Genomic DNA, 21,904 nt, shown 5'->3' with positions numbered 1-21,904 from the left:
AGGTCACAGTTCACCCCCAGAGTTCTGAGGCATGGTGGAAAATTTTGTTCTAAACTTGGCTTACTTATAAACATATGAGATGATTATTTCTTTACTCTATAGGGATTCCTTTGATTTTATTCTTTCCCCTCAGGCTCTGGCTCTCATTCACAGTTATTGTATTGTCTAGCAGAACTTTGCATTGGCGTCTGTGTGGAAGGAGGGGCTGTACTGTGCGTGCACCATCTTTAATAGAGCTTTTCTTTCTTTCAGAACAAGGAATGAAGAAAATGAGCAACATCTATGAATCAGCAGCCAATACCTTGGGAATTTTTAACAGCCCATGCCTGACTAAAGTGGAGTTGCGAGTCGCATGCAAAGGCATATCAGACAGGGATGCCCTCTCAAAACCAGATCCTTGTGTCATCCTTAAAATGCAGTCGCATGGCCAGTGGTTTGAGGTGAGTGTTTAATAAAATAAATTTGATTCTTCTGGCACTTTCGGATGGCATAGACAAACTGAGGCAAAATTGAAACAGCAAGAACAATAAAGAGAAGAAGCAATTTGAAGCCTGTGGCATAATCTTGTAAGAGTGAAGGGAGATTTTCCATTAACCCCCTAACATACTTTGAATCAGAAACTTTAAACTTCTCTTTGGAGTCAGATTAAAAATCGAGATGAATAAAGAATGAAGCATCATAAAACTTTTTTTCTTTAGGGCTTCTTTTTTCATAAAAGCTATATAATAGCAGAGATAATGATAGTGACCGCCAGGCATTACAATATAAAGAAGAGGAATACTGTGGAAGAGTGGAGGATTTATTATTACTTGGCAAGGGATTTGGTGGCAGAGTAGCTTGATTTGCAAATTTTGAGCATTACAGTTGGATTCATTGTTGGAGTTAGTAAAACTAATGTATTTCCCTTATCAATTTGCCTTGTATTGCAGATGGCATGTTTGATTAAAATCCTGCTTTGTGTTATTTTGCCTGATCATGGAAATGATTTCTTTCATAACTGGAAACAGGATGTCTTAAAGAAATTAAAATTGTAAATATAGAATATAGAATGGAATGTAATACTTTTAATGACGTCGTGTTGGTTGTTTTACTTAAAAGTTGTAGTTGAGTGTTTGTGCTTAATCAACATAAAAGCTGTGACTTTAAAAAGAGAATAGAAATTATGTAGAGAAAATTATGAATGTATTAAATCCAGTTAATTTTGAGTGCATATCCATCCGTCTGTTTTCAAGAGTTTTAGCATTTAGCATAGGACTGTGTTATCTATGAAAAGATAAAAATAATAATGGTGAGCATATGCAGAAAGCAAAATCTTAAATTTAGGGATCTTTTAATTCAGTGTTTTCAGCCAAGTTTGTCAGACTTTGAGGATTTTGTTCAATTTATTCCAATCGTTTTGACCTATGGACCTCTGAAATTTTTCCAGTGCAGTCCAGCACCAGCCTAGGAAAGTTAAGGGTTTTTTGATGGTATTCTTCTTTTCTTAGTTTGCTCTTGTGGAACCACCAGACGTATCCCTGGTAGAAAACCAGACTATAAATAGAAATAAAATTCTCGCCATTGTTTTAGTGCTACAAAATCAGTGTGTCCATGTATTGACATTTAGGGTGATATAATAGTTAGCCTAAAAAAAGGTAATTTTAGGTATCTGTGTAGAAAGAAGCATTTAGCTGCACTGTCTGTAATCACACAAATAGTAGAAATTAACCAAGCAGTGGATTAAAGGTCAAAATGAAATGCCCATTTGGAATGGACAGAATGAAAACTTTTGTGCTGTTTCAGTTCTCCAAATAACTTTGTGTGCATTTCACATCCAGTTTGTCTTTGGCAGGGTAAGTAGATTAAAATTATATATTCTGATGTAGTAATGGAGATTCCTGTTATTCGATGTGGTTTTTAATTTGGAAAGTGATTGTCTGAATAGAGTAATTCTTGCTGAACAGATCTACCCACTGATACAATTCTCATCATACATCATTTGCTCCTACTGTCTAGTGAGAGTCCAGGCCATTCATTTTAGTATGAACAAAAAGTTTTTATTAGTTCGTGTTCCTATCAGTGCTGCAAAGCGAAAACCACTCTGATGTGATGAGTCTTTTCTGGCCAGCACATTCCTAACAGAATTTTTAATTAAATTCCATTTGCTGAGCTAAATTGAGTAGAGTCACTCAGGTATAGCTGAAGACATAATTTGGCTGGAGGAATCTTCTGCTGATGGCAATCAATGATCCAGCAAGACCTGAAAAAACAGACAAGGTAATAATTAAAAAAAAACCTAAAATCTAGTTACCAGTGAAGTGAGTCACTAAATGGCAACCCAAAAAAAGGAGTAGAACTGAGGAGTGTGGATTTAGTGCCTTCATGAAATGATCTTGAATTTCCAGATACCTTAAACCCCTTGGAGATCCAAACATGCTGTAGCAAGATAAAGTGTTACTGAAATATACATACTGATCACATTCTCTGGTTGCATGGAGGTTTTGTCAACACAGAGTAGCTGGATTGAAGGTGTCTGATATACAGGTCTGTGTAGGTTGTGCTCTTGCATATAAGTGCTTTTGAAATCCTGGGAAAGTACTGAGGGCTGGCTGCACAGCTGCTCCTGGGCCAGATGCAGCTGAAGCATGTGGGCTTAGGCTGATGGGGTTGCACTGTGCATGAAGTTAGAGACACTGGGATATGAGGGAGTCGCTCTACAGGTGCAGACAATCCCTAGAAGTGAGTAATCCGTGCGTGCACATTTGTCTCTGGGATAATTTTGATAAAATATGTCAGCCTGTTGCTGAGGAAATATTTTTTTTTTCCAGTTCTGCAGTTCTGTGTGTGCATATGTGTGTGTTTGTGTAAATTATGCCACCCACACATGTAAATATAGAATGAAAATGTGTTGATGCTCTTGTAGAGTGGGTAGATGCAGTTTCCAGAGATTGGAAATGACATCTAAGTATTCATCTTGATTTTTTTTTTTTTTAAATTGTGGTTTTCCTGTTTTGTTTAGTTTTGGGGGATTTTGTTTGGTTTTTTTTTCCTGGACACAGAATTGGTGAGGTTGAAAGGGACCTCTAGAGATCCCATGGTCCATGTGCTGATCAGGTGAGGACACCTAGGGCCAGTTGCCCAGGACTGTGTTTTTGAGTATCTGTAAGAGGGAGGATTCTGCATACTCCCTGGGTAACCTGTGCCAGTGCTTCATCACTGTCACAAGTGAAAATATGTACCCTCATATTCCTATGTTTCAACTAGTGTCCATTACCTCTGGTTCTGTTGCTAGCCACCAGTGAAAAGACACCCAGCTCAGTTGTCTTTGGACCCTCCCTTCAGCTATTACATTCATAAGATGCCCCCTGAGTGCTTCAGGTGTGTCACCTACAAACTTGCTGAAGGTACAGTCTGCCCCATCATCCAGGTCATTAATGAAGATCTTAAACAGGATCCAGTACTGACCCCTGTGGCCCACTGCTAATCACTGGCATCCAACTAGAATTTGTCTCACTGATAACCAGCCTCTGGACCTGGACAGTTTTCAATCCACCTCACTGTCTGCTCATCCATTCCCTGTATCAACAGCTCCTCTATGAAGATTTTACAGGAGGCAGCATCAAAGGCTTTACTGGAGTCCAGGTAGAAAATATCCACTGCTCTTCCCTCATCTACCAGGCCAGGTAGATCTACTTCATCTTAGAAGTTTGTCAAGTTGGTCAGGCATGACTTTTCTCCTGGTTGTCTACTCATGATGATTTTCTTATCCTTAATGTGCCTAGGATTAACTGCTCTATCAAATTCCCAGGAACTGAGGTGAAATTGGTGGACCTGTAGTTCCCTGGATGATTTGATGAGGGACACGTAATTCCTCAGATGTGAAACCATTAGGAACTTGGACAAATACTCAAAGAATTCTTGGTGCTGTCCCCAGTTCTGGGACAGATATGCTTGCTGGTTTTCTCTTCTTGTCTGGTGTTTCTCTGTAAACACACCGACACATGCACAAGTGTGCACAGACTCCTCCCCTACATTTCTCTTTGTATGTGTGTTGGTGCTGGCTGAAAAGCACTATCTCCACCAATCTAGAATGTAAATGATATGTTGTGTCTCCCAGGAAAATCAGCAGTTTACTCTTTCTCTCACATGAAGCCTAACATGACAGGGTGTGATACAGCAGAATTTAAGATGATGCTGTATTTATGTATTAAAAGCCAATTTGCTGATCCAAATTTTAGCTCTTCTAGCCTTAATTTTAGGCAGGTACACACTTGCAGGGTGGCCAAATGTTGTACTTAAACTGTTTGTTTAAGATAATAATTCAACGGCTTTTTTTCCATTTTGATTTGAATGTGTTCAAGGAGTTTAAACACTGCACTAAGTATCAGATGCTGAATGACTGAGGTACATGCTGACAAATTCCTTTGCTCCAATGATTATTTTACCCACCTAGAGTGTGAATGTCCATGTGCAATAAATGTTAACTGTGTATAGCATTGGAGTCTTCAGCTGAGATGTGCTGGCACTGGAATTCTCATTGACTCCCTATTCCTAAGAAATTATCACGGACCTTTTCACAGGTCATCTGCATATGGCAAATACCCATAGTACACATTATTTTGAAAGCTGAGTAAGTTGCTGAGCTGTGTCTGGTCATACAAGATTTACATGAGATCAGGAGGTGTCATACAGCCTGGCGTAGCCAGATGGAATGTGATGTCTGTAGCTATGAAAAGAGAACAGGAGCTTAGGAAGACAAGTAGCCATGTTTGGGAAGTGGGAAGGGCTTTCTGTAATAGTACTCTTCTGGCTTTCAGCAGCAGGACAGTAGAGTGTCTGCTGCCTTGTGGATTTGAACAGCCAGTTGGAGGTTTTGCTTTTTACCCAAAGCTTTTATTAAATCTCAATAATGGCAGAGTAAATACAGCAGCATCCAAAGACAACATGCATGTGCTAAAATTTGTCTTGATGGAATTGGATGAAATCATTAGAATGGATAAGTTTGTTTACTGAAATAGATTTTTTTTGGTCGAAATATTCTCTGAAGTCCCCTTTGTGAAACTCAGTGAGCCTTGACAAAAGTGTGTTGATATTCTTAAAACGAAAGTTATTCACTTGTAATTTAGCATGACATTTCAAGGATCAGCTTGGCAAGACTAAACAAACAAAACTGTTTTTTCTGGGTTTCCTTTTCCTTTCACATCAACCTGCATATCCACACAGACCCTTGTGCAAACAGATGATAGAGATCAGTGAGCTAGGAAATGCAAGAAACTAGTTAAGGTACAGCATACCAGTGGAGCCTACTAAACAGGCTTCGTAAGAATCAGGCTATAGCAAGGACACAGTCTTGCTCTTCATCTGTATTTGCTTTTCCCCTTATTCCTGCTCTCTCTTTTCTTTCATTTCTGAATTTCACCTACCTCAGCTCTCTATTTCCATTCCCAGCACCTGCTGCCACATTTCTCTGCTCTCCATATTTGAGACTGGGGGAGATTCCCTGCCCCTTCCTAGCCTGGGGGAAGGATCTGAAGAGAAGACCCTGAGGCAGACTTAAGCTATTTGTTTCCATAGATACCCAAAAGTATCTTTCATGTTACCCATCTGTGGCTGTTACAGCCCACTGCAGAAGCCAACAAGCCATGAAATAGGGGAGTCTGTGGGATGATATATTCCATGACTCTACCAAACAGTTCCAAAATAAACACAAAAATACTGTGGAGAGGGAAAAATCCCACCACATATAAGTAAATGTGAAAAAATACATCCTTTTTAGTTCATTTTGATGAACAAGTAATAGATGAAGCATTTGGATGGAACTGGAAGTTTCAATGATCAGAAACAAGAACTACCACCAGCAGCTGTACAGAATGAGGGTTGAGGCTGTCTAACCCCATCTGGCGTCTAGTTGCTAGTTGGTGACAGTGAAGAAATATGGGATCAGAGAAATATAAAAGTGTCTTTCCAGCTTGTTCTTCCAGCTCTCAGTGATCTGCAGTTCAGGGATTTCTTAAACAGAAGTTTATGCCTTTGTAATTGTAAAAAAAAAAAAGTTGGTAGAATAATTTCCATAACTTAGTTAAAATAATTTTAAAAGTTTTTGTATATGAAAAATAAAATTTCAGGATATCCTGGGACATAAGGGTTCAGCAGCTTAAGTGGGGGTTGAATAAAGTAAAATTACTTGGGTTTTTTGAACTTGCCTCTTGGTGATTAATTTTAAGTTCCTTGGTCCTGTATTAAAAGAGACACTGAGAAAATCCCTGCTCATTTTCTCAATGCCATTTGGGATTTTATTCTTCTGATTTGTCTGTGACTGTATAAAAAGGTAATCTATATTTTGAAGATTCAGCATACCTAACCTGTCACGGAACATGGGCTTGTTTGGGTAGTTATTTGAACTATGTTTATTTCAGAGCACTGCAGAAATGCAGCACCATAACCTGTTGTTGCATTTCCACAGAGATTTCTGGGCCATGATTCGGGATTTATTCTCTGCTTTAAAAAATTGCAAGGCTTCACAGTGGGCTGGTTTATTGGATGTTTGATGGGTTTGGAGAAATTTTTGAAATAGTACTCTAGTCCATGCTAGAGCATATTCTAGATATTACTTTTCTCATTCCACTCTTAAGATTTCAACTTGGTGAACAAACATCCTGTATAAAATTAATTGTAAGTAATGGGGTTACAGTAAGATGAACATACCATCTTAGGAAGATTATTCTCTGACAAGTAAAAGAAATTACGAAATTCTTATATTTTATATCAGATTAATATGGTGGCAAGGAGATCCTTTCACTGAATAGAGGTTATGAAATTAGCTATTCTCATAGTGAAGAAGCTTCTGATTCATTTGCAGATTTGGGATTTTTTCTCTTCGGGAAGGCTGATAATTGGAAATACTACCTGCATGTTCTCTGGCCAAAGCTTAGATCAAAGTCTTTAAAGAAATTCTAGATCTGTTCTAAAATTGGATCCATGCAGATTGTGTTTTATGAAAGCCAATGGGGAAAAATTGAGTCTTTACCTGAAATGATCACGACCTTCATCAGGAAAGAAAGGCAATGGGATTCTTTCTAATTAAGCCACAACGTAGCCAAGGTCCTACCTTTCCTGATTTGGGGCTGACAGTCAAGGTGATTGGCCCCTCCTGCCCAGATCATTCAGGTCTTCAGAGCACTTGGTCTTATGTACAGCTCTATGCCCTGCACAACTTGCAGGTGATGATCTGGGAGTGCAGCTGTTGATTGCTGGCCTTTGGACATAGGTATAAACGGGAGCCGTCTGGCTGCATTCATTTCCCAAGGGATGTTCCTAAAAAGTGATGCTTAAGTCTTTTAGGAGCCATTAGACTTGTTTTCACTCATCAAACTGAAAGCTGTGATTTTATTTACACCATGGCATTGTGCCTGTGTATGGTTTATGGTTTATTTCATCCTCAGAATTTTATAACATACTTTTCTTTCTCCTTTTTTCATCAAGTCTCTGTTGATGCTAATGAATGTTTCTTTACTCAAAACTACTTGGTAACCTCTGTTGCTGCCAAGATTTGCTTTTAGCTTCTGATTTCTATTCCTGGTATACTTCCTTGAAGTCTTTTTGTATGGTATGACTGTCAAAGACAGCTCATCTTTTTCAAGCACCATTGGAAGTCTGTGAGGTCAGGCTGCAGGCTAATTGAATGTTTTATCTTGGTGAGTTCTCAGCCTGAATTCATCTAATCAGATATTTTTCTTTCGAAGCCTTTCCTTTCCTTTCTAATATTTTGGAGGCACCCTCTCTTCCAAGGGTTTGCCTGCTGAAGGCCTCCTGTCATTAACTCTTTCTGGAAAAAGAAAAGTTCTCCACATGGAGGGAATCCGCTATGCAGTTTTTCTCCATATCCTACACAGCATCATTCATAATATTCTGTTCAGCCACTAATGCACTTAGTACATGTTTAAAAATATAGATGCACAAGCTCAAAGCTTGGAACTGTAATTTATATTACCCTTCTTCAAAAGAAAGTGCTCTCACAGGTCTTTCCCAACTACTTACGCAAAGTTAGAATTCTGAAAACTAAAGGCTGTAATTTTTTTGTGTTGGCAAATATTTGATTAGAAGCTGGTACTGGGAACTTTTTCCTCCTGTGCCTAGCTCAGAAATATGAACATCATTAGGTTTTGATGAGATTTCTTTTTAGACCCCAGGTAATAATGTGTTTGTTTATGTATTTTAAATCCATTTAATAATAACTCCCTCTTGTTTTTATCTCATCCATCTGTAGCTTTTTCTTGAGTCTTCTCCTTGTCTCAGCATTTAAATACAGCCACTGTGCTTTTTTCCCTGTCTTTTTAAATCAGCTAGTCTTTTAGCTTCAACTCATTTGAATCAGACATGTTGTCTCAACTGGAAACAAATAGTGTCATGTTGAGTCAATATATATGAAATATCATATTATTCCACTAGCTCAAATATCATTTTCTGCCTTTGTAGTGGAGTTTGTGAAATGTAGTGCATGTGCAAAGGAGGGAAAATAGATGTCTTTGTTCTTACTGAGAGTGGTCATATTTGAGTGGGATGATTCCTCTCTGCCAGAGCTGGAAGCCTACTTCTGTGTCTGTCCAACTAAAACTCTTCAGGTCCCCTGTCTTCAAGTCATGGAGAGTGAAGAGTTATTTTCTCAAAGTTTACATAATTAAATAAAACCACGTGTACTCCTGGGAAGTCAGGAGGGAATGGAATGCTTCTGTATGAGAGGTGGTAAAAGCCACATGGTCTCTCCCTGAACCTGTGGCCTGGACCATCCTCTACCAGGAAGATCTTCTGTTGGGGCTGATTTCCAGGAACCTTCTGCCTGGTAAATTATCCCATGGGAGAGCCATAGAAATGAAATGTGGGATTACGTAGTAATTTTTTTTTTTTAGGAAATATTTACGTTCTTAAAAATTAGTTCAATACTGAACTAGCTTAGATGAAAATCTGACTGACCTGTACTTGTTTACATCCTTGTTTCAATGTGCAGTGGATCAGGGGTTATGGAAATGATTGAGGAACTCTGTTCCTTCATGGGGAACAATTTCTCTATAGCCATGCTCCAGCAGATGTCTTCAGCTAGAGTGTGTCTGTGTTTGCAAGTAGCACTATGCACTTATCTTGACATTTGTTCCTGTGGAGGAGCCAACTGGATTGGGTGCTCAGCTGTCAGATTTCTCAATGGCTTTGCAGACATTTGTGTATTGTTGCTGGTAGAAACATTTTGAATGGTTTTAAGCTACTCGAAAATTTTGCCTTCCTCTTAACTTTTGAGTAATTGGATTGCAGACATGAAATACTAAGAAAGAACTGAGAGGAGTTCTTATATTGATGAGATTTAAGATGTCAAAATACTATAACCAACAAAATATTTTACTCTATATTAATAAAAGTGCTTTCTTTACCTCATTAACAGGGCAGCTGAATTATTTCCTCTTCCCATGCAGTTCTAGGTATTTCTTTGTTGTTAATGTACTCTCATCAGTGTTTCTAATCATCCTAAGGCATTCCTGTAAATACTGCCTTTAGCCATGTTGTCAATTTGATGGTTCTTAATTCATGGTTCATTAACTTTTCACAGCTTTTTCTCAGGCTAGCTTTCCATGAAACCTGTGTCTCTTACACGCTGTTCTTGGTCATATATATGCATACATATATATATATATACACACACACACATTATCTAAGGAAGACATCAAGAAAAAGAAGGTTTTACAGTGCTTCTACTCTTTCTTAACCCTGAATAACTGGTTTGGTAGAAATATATATAGGAGGAATTCTATACTGCCAGCAGCTCCAAAACAAAAATTATTTTGCTTACTTCCCCTGCAGTTTAATTATCTATCAGTGTGGATACAAATATTGCTGCTAGCAAGAATTTCTCTTGCTTCTTTCCAATCCCGTGAGATATTTTTCTCTCTCACAGAAGATATTAGTAGAGTTCTATAAGCTATGAACACCTGCGACCTTGCAAAGATTTGTTTATAGTACAGTAGAAAAATATTTTGACAATGGATGTTTTAGGATTTTAGCCAGTCACCCCAAGGGGTGGCTGATCCTTTGACCAATTAGACTATGAAGAAGAAAGTCTATAAAAGAATTGTAAAATAATTCAGTCAATCAATCTTGCTGCACAATGCCTGCCTGTTGGATCTCTCTTCTCCTCCCTACCACTGCAGGACACCGTGATATATCAGATACATAGTATTTTAAACTTGGATGGAGAGTTTAAGGCTGCTTTTGTCATGGGCAGGCAGATGCACATTTCAGATTACCTTGGTTATATGCCTGCCTCTCATGAGCTGTTTTTTATAGATACAGAAACCTCACACATCTCCAGAAGAGATTTTAAGCCTGGTTTGACTTCAGTAGTCTGACAGATTTTGATAAACCTACAGTAAACAGGAATCTTTGGAGCTGCTTTGTAAGTAGATAATTCACTTGATTGATTCAGTACGCTGATTCTTAACCTGTAGCATCAGAATGGGACTTAGAGATTGTCAGCAGTGTGAGCCTCTTCTGCGTTTACTGTGAGGAGCTTTAGGGCCTAATACAAATTGTTTCCTGAAGGAAAGGAGCACTTATGAAACTCTGAGAATAAGTGATTTAGAAAAACAGTCTGAATTACTGCGAATGTGTTTTGAAAAGTCTTCTATTCAAATACTGATTGACCAGGGATATCAAGTTCATTAAACTGGTTTGGTTTAAAACCATTGCGTAATAAGAGAACATGCTGTTGACATGAATTGATGGAGTTCAAGTTTGTGCAAAGGCAAGTAAAAGCAGTTTTACTGGAATCACTGTTTTGCCTCTTCCCTCATGTTTGGTAGTAGCTCAAAAATGTATTGTATCAGTTATGTTGTAACCAGGCCAGAATACAGACTCCCTGGAATCTGACAGAGAATTGAAATGTCCAAGCTGCATTTCTGTATAGATGCACTGACCTCATCTGTTAACAGATATTTCAGGATCTGCTTGATTTTTTTTTTTAATTTTTTTGAAAAATTAAAAGGATTGATTTTTTTCTTTCTCCCCTTGAGAACTTTACAATTTTGCATGTAAAAACAGGTAATCAAAGCAGAGACACATTGCATCAACTACCAGAATCGTGATTTCTGCTCTTGTTTCTTTGCCACTCTTTGCATTCTCTGAAAGAGGAACCTAGATGTAAACTAGTAAGACTAGTCTCTGAAGACAAGAAAGCAACAGGGCTGAAAAAAATCCCCGGTTCCTGGCAGAGGGCTTGGGGTGGCTGCTACCACCACCATGCTACTGCTGCTGACAGCAAAGCAAAATTTTACCAATTCTGGCTCTACAAAGGTGCTTATTTGCTCAGAAAATTTTAGGGCATTTTGAATCCAAAGAAAGTCCATACTATTTGGGTGTAGATTGCATAGGTGATCTGTATAAATTTACCTGCTTTTTGTTCAAAATGTCACACTTGAAGATGGCAGAATAAAAATACATGACAAGCCAATTCTTGGTTTGAACAGTCTCTTCTAGAAGAGCATGTAAGTCATTGGAACTGAAGTCATTGCTGTAGCTCCCTGGGAATTATTTTTTTTTGTTCAAAAGGCCTACAGTGTACTGTTCAGCTACTTTTTAGTTTGAAATTCATCATAAAATATTAACTGCAACTATCAGAGGTAAATGTCACAATTTTGTGAGATACTCAGTTTTATTCCACACCACCAACTTGGCATGTTGTGATTTTGAAGCAGAAAACTGTCCACTGTGGTAATCTGGATTTGTAATGATAAACTTAATCAGAGGGATTCAAGGTTTGTTTTTCAATTCATTTACAATTAAAAAACAAATCAATTTAAAATATGAGGTTTGAGGCTTTTGTTTTTCAAATATTTGGAAAAACTCATTGCCTTGCTATGGCATCAGCTGGCTCGTGTATGCCATTGGTGTAGAACCAGCTGCTGATGGAGAACCAAATGATGCACTGCATCCCTTCTATTTGCCTCTTCAGAGAAACATTAGGATGATCATTGTATCTTGTTGTATTTAACTAAAAATGCTGTTTGAGGGCTGATTAGTCCGCTCTTGCCTTGTAGCTGGGGTAAACTTAAAAGCTTATGCTGTGTCACTGCCAAATGAACTGGACTAACTTCAATAGCCTTACTCCCCTGGCTGCCCTTCAGGTTCCACATGGATGCAGAACTGTTTTCACTGACAGTGGCATTTTCTGTTTTAAAACTGTATTTGCACTTCTCCAGCTTATATTGGGCTTGTCAGCTGCCATATAGGTGTCTTTCCTATTCTGCACAGGAATATACAATATAAATTCCCATGCCTTTGTTTCTCTCTTTGAAGTTATTGACATTATGTTCATTGTCATCTGATGTTTCAGTACGCTTTTTACAGTCCCCAGTGTGTGCCTAGTTTGTTGAAGGCCTGTGCTTGCCTGCTTGATTCCTTTGTTCTTTAATGTAAATCCCAGAGTAGATCCTTGACTATCTTTACATTAGTCTTACTCCTTCTCTTAATAAAAAAGCTGTCACAGAATATCCTGAGTTGGAAGGGACCCACAAGGATCACCAAGTCCAACTCGTGGCCCTGCACAGGACATCCCCAGAAGTCACACCATGTGCCTGAGAGCATTGTCCAAATGTTTCTTGGACTCTGTCAGGCTGGTGCTGTGACTGCTCCCAGGGAGCCTGTTCAGTGCCGGACCATCCTCTAGGTAAAAAAGCTTCTCCTAATATCCGACCTAAACCTCCCTGGACACAACTTCATGCCGTTTGGTAAGGAGTGTCCATTCTTTCTTCCTTAGTATGGTGGGACTTGCTTGATCTCCTGCCTGATTTAGCCTAATAGCTCCATAATGAAGTCATGTCGAAAATATTACAGACAAATTTTCCTTTTTCCTATATATAATTTCTATTTTTCCCTGGGAATTTATTGAGATTCTCTAATAATAGTGGAAAATGTTGATGATAGCTAACCTTGTGGTAGAGAGTAAGACTTATCTTTAACGAGTTAAAATTCTACATGCAACTCTGGTTCCACCCAAAGCTGTTATTTTTGAATTCACCTGTAAAGCTGTTTTGAAACTTGTGGAGATTTTTTGCCCATATTTTGATTGGTTTTGAATTTGCTGCTGAACATTGAATTGCTGCATTGGCACCAAAAATAAAGTGCTCACAGGGCTTGCATGCTTGTTTTTTAAATTTATACCTTAGACTTGCTTTTTGATGTTGTCATTATTTAAAGTAGCCATGTCCTGACCTTCAGGTGCCCCTGCATTTTGTGGGAAAGAAGGTGGTTGCAAGTCCCAGGTTTAATAGAAAACAACACACTCAGTGTAACTATTCCAACTTGATAATATTTTGGTCTCTGAGCTTTTCTTTTATGATGGAAATGTTTCCAATTCACATCCTTTGCATTAAAGAATGAAAGAAATCATTATAACACTTTAGGAACCATTACAATTTTTTCTTTATAATTTAGAAGAGCTGTACATATACTCTCCTAAGCTGGGCATCAGCAATTTATGTTTGTGTTATTTTTAGAAGGGCAATACAAGGAATACATGCATCTTTAAGTAATTTTGAAACCAAGGAAGTCTGTAGTTTCAAATGCATTTTAATTGTATCAGTTGGGAATAATTTTAAATAAGATTCTGACATAATGATAAAGTTCACAGAGTTTACATTGTCATAGTATGCATCTTTCCATCTGGATATCCTCTTTCAAAGCAGCCACGTGCTCTTACCCATTTAACTGGAGCACAGCTGATGCAGGCTAATTACTTTTCCCTCCTTTTCATTGTATCACTCTGCTTTTTCTGCTGATTTCAGCTGGAGTTGGAGGTCAGTCTATTTAAAGAGCCCACACTTTTATCTTGATGTCTCTTGTGAAGCATTGTATAATTTGGCTACTCCTGGGGATCTTTGTGATGAGGGTACATAATTTACTGACCATCTGCCTGCCTTTTCCTTTTCCTTTCATTACATATGCGGAGAGGAAAAGCTGTTAAAGAAGGTGGTCACGTAATACATGTGTAGAATTTGGTTGCTGACCAAGTTACATACTGTGTTTGTCATTCAGAAATCCTCTTTCTGCCAGAAGTTGGTGTTATATGAAATTCAAAGGAGGACTGATCTGTCACACAGTCCTGAAGAGAAATATTTATCAAGGGTTTGTTTATTTCAAAAGCAGTTGGTTGAGCTTTTTCATAACATTATTGTTGATTTCGTCACAACTTTATATTGCCTTCAGACTGTATTCAAAATCTGAAGCTACCCCTTACTTTGTGACCAGCATTCTTGTATGACAGCTCTGGGGGTCCTCGTTCTTCCCCAGCAGGGAGGTATTGAAAGTCCTGAATGACCAGGCTGGAAGGGCTCAAGTTAGTTTTATTTGGGCGTGGTATGTATATTTGAATATGACAAAGTGAAGAGCAAGACAAGATGGAACAGACACTAATGTAGAATCAAAATGAGTTGGTATCTAAAAAACAATAGCATGGAAACTTTAACACAGCTTGAAGAGCAGCAGAGTGTGGCCTCAAGAGAAGCCTAGAGAACAGACTTTCAGATCTGAGATTATTTTAAAGGACATGTCTGGCTGTGAGGAAAGAAAATTTTGTTCATTTGACGTCTTTATGAATACTTTAAAATAGTTGCATCAAAGCTTCCTGACTAGAGAACTCTAGAAGCCACTCTGTTCTAGAGAACAAGTCCTTTGAGGAATGGCTGAAGGGACTGGGTTTGCTTAGCCTGGAAAGAAAGGGGCTGAGAGGAGACCTTATTTTTCTCTACAAGTACCTGAAAGGAGTTTGTAGAGAGTTGCATGTCAGTCTCTTTTCCCAGATAACAAGATGAAATAGCCTCAGGTTATACCAGGAGAGGTTTAGGTCAGATATTAGGAAAACATTCTTCACCAAAGTGGTTACTGAGCCGTGGAATAGGCTGCTCAAGGAAGTGATTGAGTCACCATTCCTGGAGGTATTTAAAAGTTCTTTAGATGTGGTGCTTAGTAATATGGTTTAGTGGTGGACTTGGTAGTGCTGGGTTAATGGTTTGACTTGGTGATCTTTAAGGTATTTTCCAAACTAGATCATGCTATGCTTCTATCCTGTTTTCATTCTCAGTAGAATAATCTTATAGGACCCAAATCTTGGCGTATAGTTCAGTGGGATCATACTTTACTGAGGTTTATATACCTGGATGGATGCTCTTGCAGTTGGTCCTTTTTGCCAAGGTGTCAATACCTCCACTTGGTCATGGTGTGTCTGCAGAGTGATGTTTCATGCAGCAGATTACAGTAGGTATAGGTGTGATGGACATATTCTTAGCCATCACTTCTAAAAGTGATCTCTTAAACTCTTCAGGGACCTTTTATCTGATTTCACAAATTGCAGTTTTATTCTAAAAATGTATGTATGAAAATTCAGACCTAAATTAGTGCTTTTGCACAAGCTTTTTATGGTGAATTTTTGTCCCCAGTTTCTTGCCATGCTGTTGTGTGTGTTTATAAATACTTAGTGATGAGTTCTTAGAGGCAGAAAATGCATCTTCTTTTTTATTTGCAGAGAATAGTAAGAACTTTTCCAGAGTCTCTAGGTGTCATTGCAATAAAATAATCATACTGATGGGTCTCTGAGTAGTAGTAAGTGTGATATAGTTGAAATGATCTAGTAACTTACCTTGGAGTGAAAGTTTCTTATTTGGTGGTACAGAGAAAAGAGAGCAAAACATACTTGGTTATTTTTTGTTATCTTTTGCTTAGAGAAAATATTAAACATGGCTTGTCACCTAACTTGGCTGTGGCTATCTTCTTGAAGCTTTTTTTATATTTTATAACCAATTATCCTGCAATATGGAGTGTTTTGATTTAGACACGCTTTTTAAAGATCAGCATTCATAGCACATGCAGTGAAGAGCAATTTAAAATTAAAAGGTTGCTTTAGACTTTTAAGAGCACCTGGATCTTATTTTAGAAGCAATTGTAACTCTGGGCCAGCACCTTGTAGAGCAATTTAAATTCTTCTTTTTTACTATTTTGTTTGAGTACTTGGTAAGGAATTGATTTGAACAGCACAGTGCTGAGCTCTTCAGATTTTGAAGTAGTTCCAATTCCCGGTCACATTTAGCTGCAGATCATGATCTTCTCTTGGTTCTACAAAGCCAGACATCTTAAGACTATTACCCAGACGAAGAAGTGAATCTACACTCTTTTTATTTATCAAGCATTTAAGTTCATATATTTTTTTCTTTTTTGCTTACACATAGGAGAACTACAGTCAACTATGGTCCTTAGGTCAACAGGAAGACACTTAAAAGCTGCAAAAAAAAAAACAAAAACAAAAAAACCAAAAAAACCACCAAACAAACAAACAAAAAAACCCACCAGACATAAAGTTGCCAATTGTACCATATCTATTCAGCATCTGAAGAAAGTCTTTTCATCAGTAACACATTCATAAGCACTGCACTACATTCAGTGTATTGGTTTATGCAGGGTAAAGGGGCATGGGAAGAAGAAACAATCCTTTCATTATATTCAATACTCCATTTTGGAGTATGGTCTGCCCTGTGCCCCATGTGAGACAGAAGACCTGTGGGAATGAGGTGAAGGGAAGGAGGGAATCATCATGTAATGAAGGCTGATCATTATTCATAGGCAAAAAGAGAAACTATGGCTGCCCAGGTGGTCTCCATTCTGGAAGTTACTACTCTGAGCACTTGGCTTTGAACCACAAGTCTTCACCCCAGTGATGTTTTTGGAAAGCACTATACAAATAGAGGGATATAACTGTGCTTTACTCACATGAAGTGACACAAGACAGCTGTGTCTTTTCTTAGCTTTATTTTCAAAAGTATGATAACATCAAGATCCATTCTCAGCAAGGTGTAGTAGCTCTCCTAAATACAGGGATTAGGGATTTTTGTTCCTGCTCTCCATAGGGCACTCAGCCCCTTACAGGCAAACACAGCTGGGCTTGTGAGCAAGTGGGCCTACAGAAGTGTGTTAAGTCACTGGAAATTTCCTGGGGTGTGAACCGTCAGTGAGAACCTTTGCAGTACAGTAGCTGCAATACGAGAAGCTGCCAATAGGCAGCTCATGGTAACAGATTGCAACTAACTGTGGTGGTGCTCGGAGGTGGTGTGGGGAGGTGTACACCAGTATAGAAAGGCTTTATAAACTGGAGCCATGAAACCATGAGGATGGCACTAAACAGCATCACCATCTCCCTGTGCAGGGTGGGTTTCTTGTAAGAGGCTGGAGGAAGCTGATGATTTTTTATAAAACTCTCAGAGTATTTTTGCCTTTGGGTTGAGATAAATAAATCATAAGATACATTAGAGATTTCACTGGAGTGTGGAGGAGGAGAATGTAAAGTCTGAATATTTTGTTTTCTGTCTGAATCGCTAATGTGCCCAGTCAGTTTAATTAGAATAATTAGTCATGAAATATATAATTGGTGTGAATCTTCCTGCAGATTATATAGAGAGCTTTTGAAGAGGAATGTGGTTATTTGATACTGATCCTACAAACATTTATGAATGCTCTTAGCTCAGCCTGCAGGAATCAGTGTCATCCCACTGAGTGTGGAAAGGAAGCTTTCCTTTAGCTAAGGAGCTTTCTGAAATTCATCCTCACCAGTGGGCAGCATTTTTTTGTGGCAAGTCCGGTGTTTTAGGGATGCTTTCAGTAAGGGACTGCTTTCACCCTTAAGCAACTACTAGTTCTTGAAGGACAGTAACTGAATGATCATGTGGTCATTCATAGTTACTGTCCTTCAAGGTGATAGCATGTCCTCTGTGGCTCTGTTTGTGTCTTGGTCTCTAAAGGGTTGCTTCTCCCGTGCCCTCTCTGTGAGGTTATTTTGGCACCACTGTGTTGCAGCCTGCTGTGGAAAAATGACCCAGTTGTAGTAGCCATGAGGAAGAGTGTGTTGTTACTTTCTTGTGGACTATGCTGGATCATTTCCTGGAGCAGGTTCAGCTTGTGGCTGTGCACACACCTTTCGAAGCTTGTGAGAAGTGAGAATGGGAAGTAGATGGTGCTATGTGGAAGAATGGCCCTGGTGTGGGTCAGGCTTGCCTGATTTAGGTAGCTTTGGTTTTCCCTGTGAAAAAACCTGAAAAATTTGAGCAATTATTGTAAATATTGACAAGTATTTGACCCCCTTTTTCCTCCCCAGAAGAGTGGTTTGGTTTTGCTTGGGTTTTGGGGATTTTTTTGTTTGTTTGTTTTGTATTTTATAATAGTTTTTTTTGTTGGTTATTTCATTGTGGTTTATCATTTAAGTGCCTAGTGGTACAAGTTTTAGGTTCTTCCAGTTTTTTGAGAAAGTAACATCAAGAGTCTTGTTCTCCTTTCCTTATTTGTCTCTTATGTCAAAATTATTTCTTACCCTGAGACTATATGTCAAGTAGTAAATATAGTGCTGAAGAAGGTCCTGCAAATGTATTTAGGCAGACATGCTATATGCTTAAGATTTTCTTCTTGTAGCATACACTAATGTGCTTTGGTGTAGTTTGATAGTCTAAATGACTGTAACAGTAGATTCTGTACTGTTTAACTGTGTAAGAAAGCTTACAGTTTTCATTATTCTTGGCCAGAAAAAAGAATTGAAAGCTTATTAATTTCATGGTACTTTGGTTAATTTCACATCTCTTTTTTGGCATGCAGTACAGTGTGTAACATAAAAATATGTGATTCAGCAAAAGCTGTGGAAAGATTTCTGTTATTGTGGTGTACAGGACTGCAGATACTGCAAAAAAGACAGAAATAAAAAGAATGTAATATGGCGTATCTGCAGGGTAGGACTGTCAGCTTGTGGCCTTACTTACTGGTTCACAGAATTAACTGTGGTGTTCCCTTGAGTATTCTGTGAGCACTAGAAAACTTGGTGAAGATATATCAGATACCCTTTCCTATCCAGAAAAGCAGAAACCATCCACTTTTTGGTAAAGTTGCATGTCTCCTTCGCCATTATCAGGAACCCAGTCCCTGATGACCTTCTCATTAGCTGAGCTCAGGACCTGTTATTTCCCAAAGGCTGATCTTGCCTATTTGGTGTTTGGTATCTCTTGTTGCTCCAGTGCATCACTCAGTGCACGAAAGCCATCTTTGCCTTTGAGCCTCAGTCCTGCTTCCAGTGCCAGTGGCACCTTGAGCAGCACTAGGAGCAGTGATTTGGATCTAAAATAACTACCTGAAGCACTCTGTAGATAGGCAGAATTGCAAAGCACAGTCTCTCCTTACTCTATCATAGAAAAAACCAAAACAGATTCCACTTTACATGTCCTTCTACCATGACATTTTTACCATTAACTATGGATTCATAACTTATATAGAGAAAATGTTCCTGAATTGTTGTGCTGTCTTCTGGTTTGGTAGTGTTGGGTCTTGTGTCTTGACATATTTGAAAGTCCCATGGTATCGACTGCTTTGCAAACTTTTTTTTTTCTGAATCATGAATTTAACAAGCAAATATCAGTGAATTTCAGATGAATTAAAACCAGTGTCAGACATGGTTTCAAACTCCTTAAATGGAACAAAAAAACTACATTAAGTTATATGTGAAGTCAGTGTCATAATACAAATTTTCTGAAGTTCAGCTGTTCTCTTAAGGATAGATAGTACATTTCTCTCCTGGTGGCCAGAAGTAGCAGTTGCTAGGACAAGAGAAAATGGCCTCAAGCTGCACCTGGGGAGATTTAAATTGGGTATTATTAAAATTTTCTTCATCAAAATGCTTATTGAGCATTGGAACAGGATGGCCAGGGAAGTGGTGGAGTCCCTGGAGGCATTTAAGAGACCTTAAGATGTGGTGTTTGTGGACATGGTTTAGTGGTGGACTTGGCAGTGCTGGGTTAATGGTTGAACTTGGTGATCTTAAAGGTCTTTTCTAACCAAAACAATTCTATGGTTCTATAAATTTATCTGAACTTCTGTGTATTCTTTTGGATTCTGATCAGGAAATAAACCTATCAGAATTTATAATTTAAAAGTCTGTGAATATAATGTTGGTTAAGGGCCAAATAACCAACAGTACCATTCCTATAAAAACCATGTCTTTTCTGTCCCAGACCTTCTCTACATCTCACCTTTGTTGTCCTTGCAAAGAATAAACAAAATCAACCAACCAGACTCCTCATATTGCAAACCTTATACAATAGTGTCAATTTATTTCCATAAAACACCACAGATATTTGTGATGTTGTATGTGGTTAAAAAGACTAAAACATAAAAAACAAACCAAAACCAAACGAAACAAACAAAAAAATCCCACAAAGCAGCAAAACCCTTATGAAATTCTAGTATATCTGACAAGTTCTGTAGGGTTGTCACGTTAAAAATTGCTGCACACTGCTCAGCCCAGACTGTGCAGTAGTACAGAGCAAGTGCTTCAGTTCCTTCCTTCTGGTGAATTTTGCATGTCCTATCACTCAGAGCCTTGCATATTTGACTTTGTTGCTTCTAGACAGCTGCTCTGAAACTCTGGACAAAGCTGCAAAAAAATCCATGTAGATGTGCAGAAAGGAGAGGGAGCTCTAAGTTTGTACCAACTCAAAGGAAAAGAAAATAGAGGAGTAGAAGACAGAATATTTGTTTCTTCATGCCTTTCAAAAAGCGTTAGCAAAATCTCTGAACAGGGGGAGACAGAGACTTGTGAGGAAGCTGCTATCTTAAAATATTTGAATGGAAAACAAGCAGCCATATGTTATAACATTTTGGCTGGAAGTGAAGTGTGTGTTTGACTGTTTTTATAATTTTATATAAATGTTTGAAAAATGTAATGAGAAAATTGACATTTCCCTTTTACGAAAACCAGGCATGCCACCTCCTGTCTAAGCTTTGGCCTGCTAGTTCCAAACTGTCTAATTCCTTCAGGCTTTTTAGAGGGCAGGGTAAGCATCACTCCTTTGTAACAGTAGATGAGGAACTGAGAATTAAATACAATTGAGAATTAAGGCTGGTATGTGCCAGAGCCTGGATTCCAGAGTTCAGTGCCTTGACCCAGAAGGTTTCTCTTTCTGTTTATCTTCTAGCTTATGTATCTCTTCATATAACATTTTTTATGGGTTGATTTATACTTGTACCACTTCTGTGAGGCTGAACAGCATGTTGTGCTCTTTATATAGGTGTAGAATCTAAAAACAGGTGATCTAAGTGAATGTCCAAGGTTATACAAGTATTTATGGAATAAAAGGGACTGCATAAAACTTACCTAAATCACAAGTAATAACCTTAACCTTTTAGGCCTTACCCATTTGCTTGAGAGAAATCCAGAGACAAAAACAGAGGGAAAAGAAAAAGGAAAAAAGAAAAAAAGGAAGGCAGAAGGGGGTTATCTTTTTTCCCTGGAAGGCTGGCTTCCTGTTTTGATTTCAGAAGCAAACCACAGCCTTTTTCAATGCTAATTTCATAAGTGGTACTTTTTTCTAGCAGAGAAATTCTCTGATTTTACAGAGAAATTATATTAAGAAGAAGGAGGAAAAAAAAAAAAAAGAGAAAAGAGAGAATGCTGTGAATTGGATTCTCCCTCTGTTCCCCAAGAATTTCCTGCTTCCACCTGCCAGTGTTGTGACTTCTGTCTCAGTCCATGGCTTTGAAACTGGCTTAGCAGGATCTCTTTCTAGGGATGGGTGTTGTGTATTCAGTCAGAGAACTCCATGCTGGGAGGCATGGGGGAGCACATAGTGGCATTTCTAGCAATAAGCTTGTCAAAATAAACAGTCTCACTTTTAAAATATGTGTCCTGAATGTGTTGCCTCCTAATGCATATTCATGTCTTTAATGCAAATATCTGCCTTTGCTGCACATATTGTGGATGTTTGCCCTCTCTATTTGGGTGTGTATCATATGGCATGTAAATAAGAGATGACAAGTTGTGTAATAAGTGGAGGAGGGGAGGAGGTAAAGGGATTTGATTTAATAAGGA

At 38.4% G+C, this 21,904-nt stretch overlaps 1 protein-coding gene across 3 annotated transcripts in view; it reads left to right on the top strand.

Moving 5' to 3' along the window:
- CPNE4 (copine 4) overlaps positions 1-21,904 on the top strand; it is a 242,059-nt gene that overhangs the window by 52,115 nt on the left and 168,040 nt on the right. For all 3 annotated transcript variants that reach the window (XM_069007457.1, XM_069007456.1, XM_069007455.1), the window contains exon 2: positions 253-440. In XM_069007457.1, the coding sequence (XP_068863558.1) occupies positions 261-440 (180 nt within the window). In that variant the 5' untranslated portion in view covers positions 253-260. The remainder of the gene's footprint in view (positions 1-252; positions 441-21,904) is intronic.

This window comes from Aphelocoma coerulescens, chromosome 2 (genome assembly GCF_041296385.1).
Source record: "Aphelocoma coerulescens isolate FSJ_1873_10779 chromosome 2, UR_Acoe_1.0, whole genome shotgun sequence".
NCBI lineage: Eukaryota > Metazoa > Chordata > Aves > Passeriformes > Corvidae > Aphelocoma > Aphelocoma coerulescens.
Note: the sequence above shows the minus strand (reverse complement) of the source record. Positions and strands in the feature narration are given on the sequence as shown.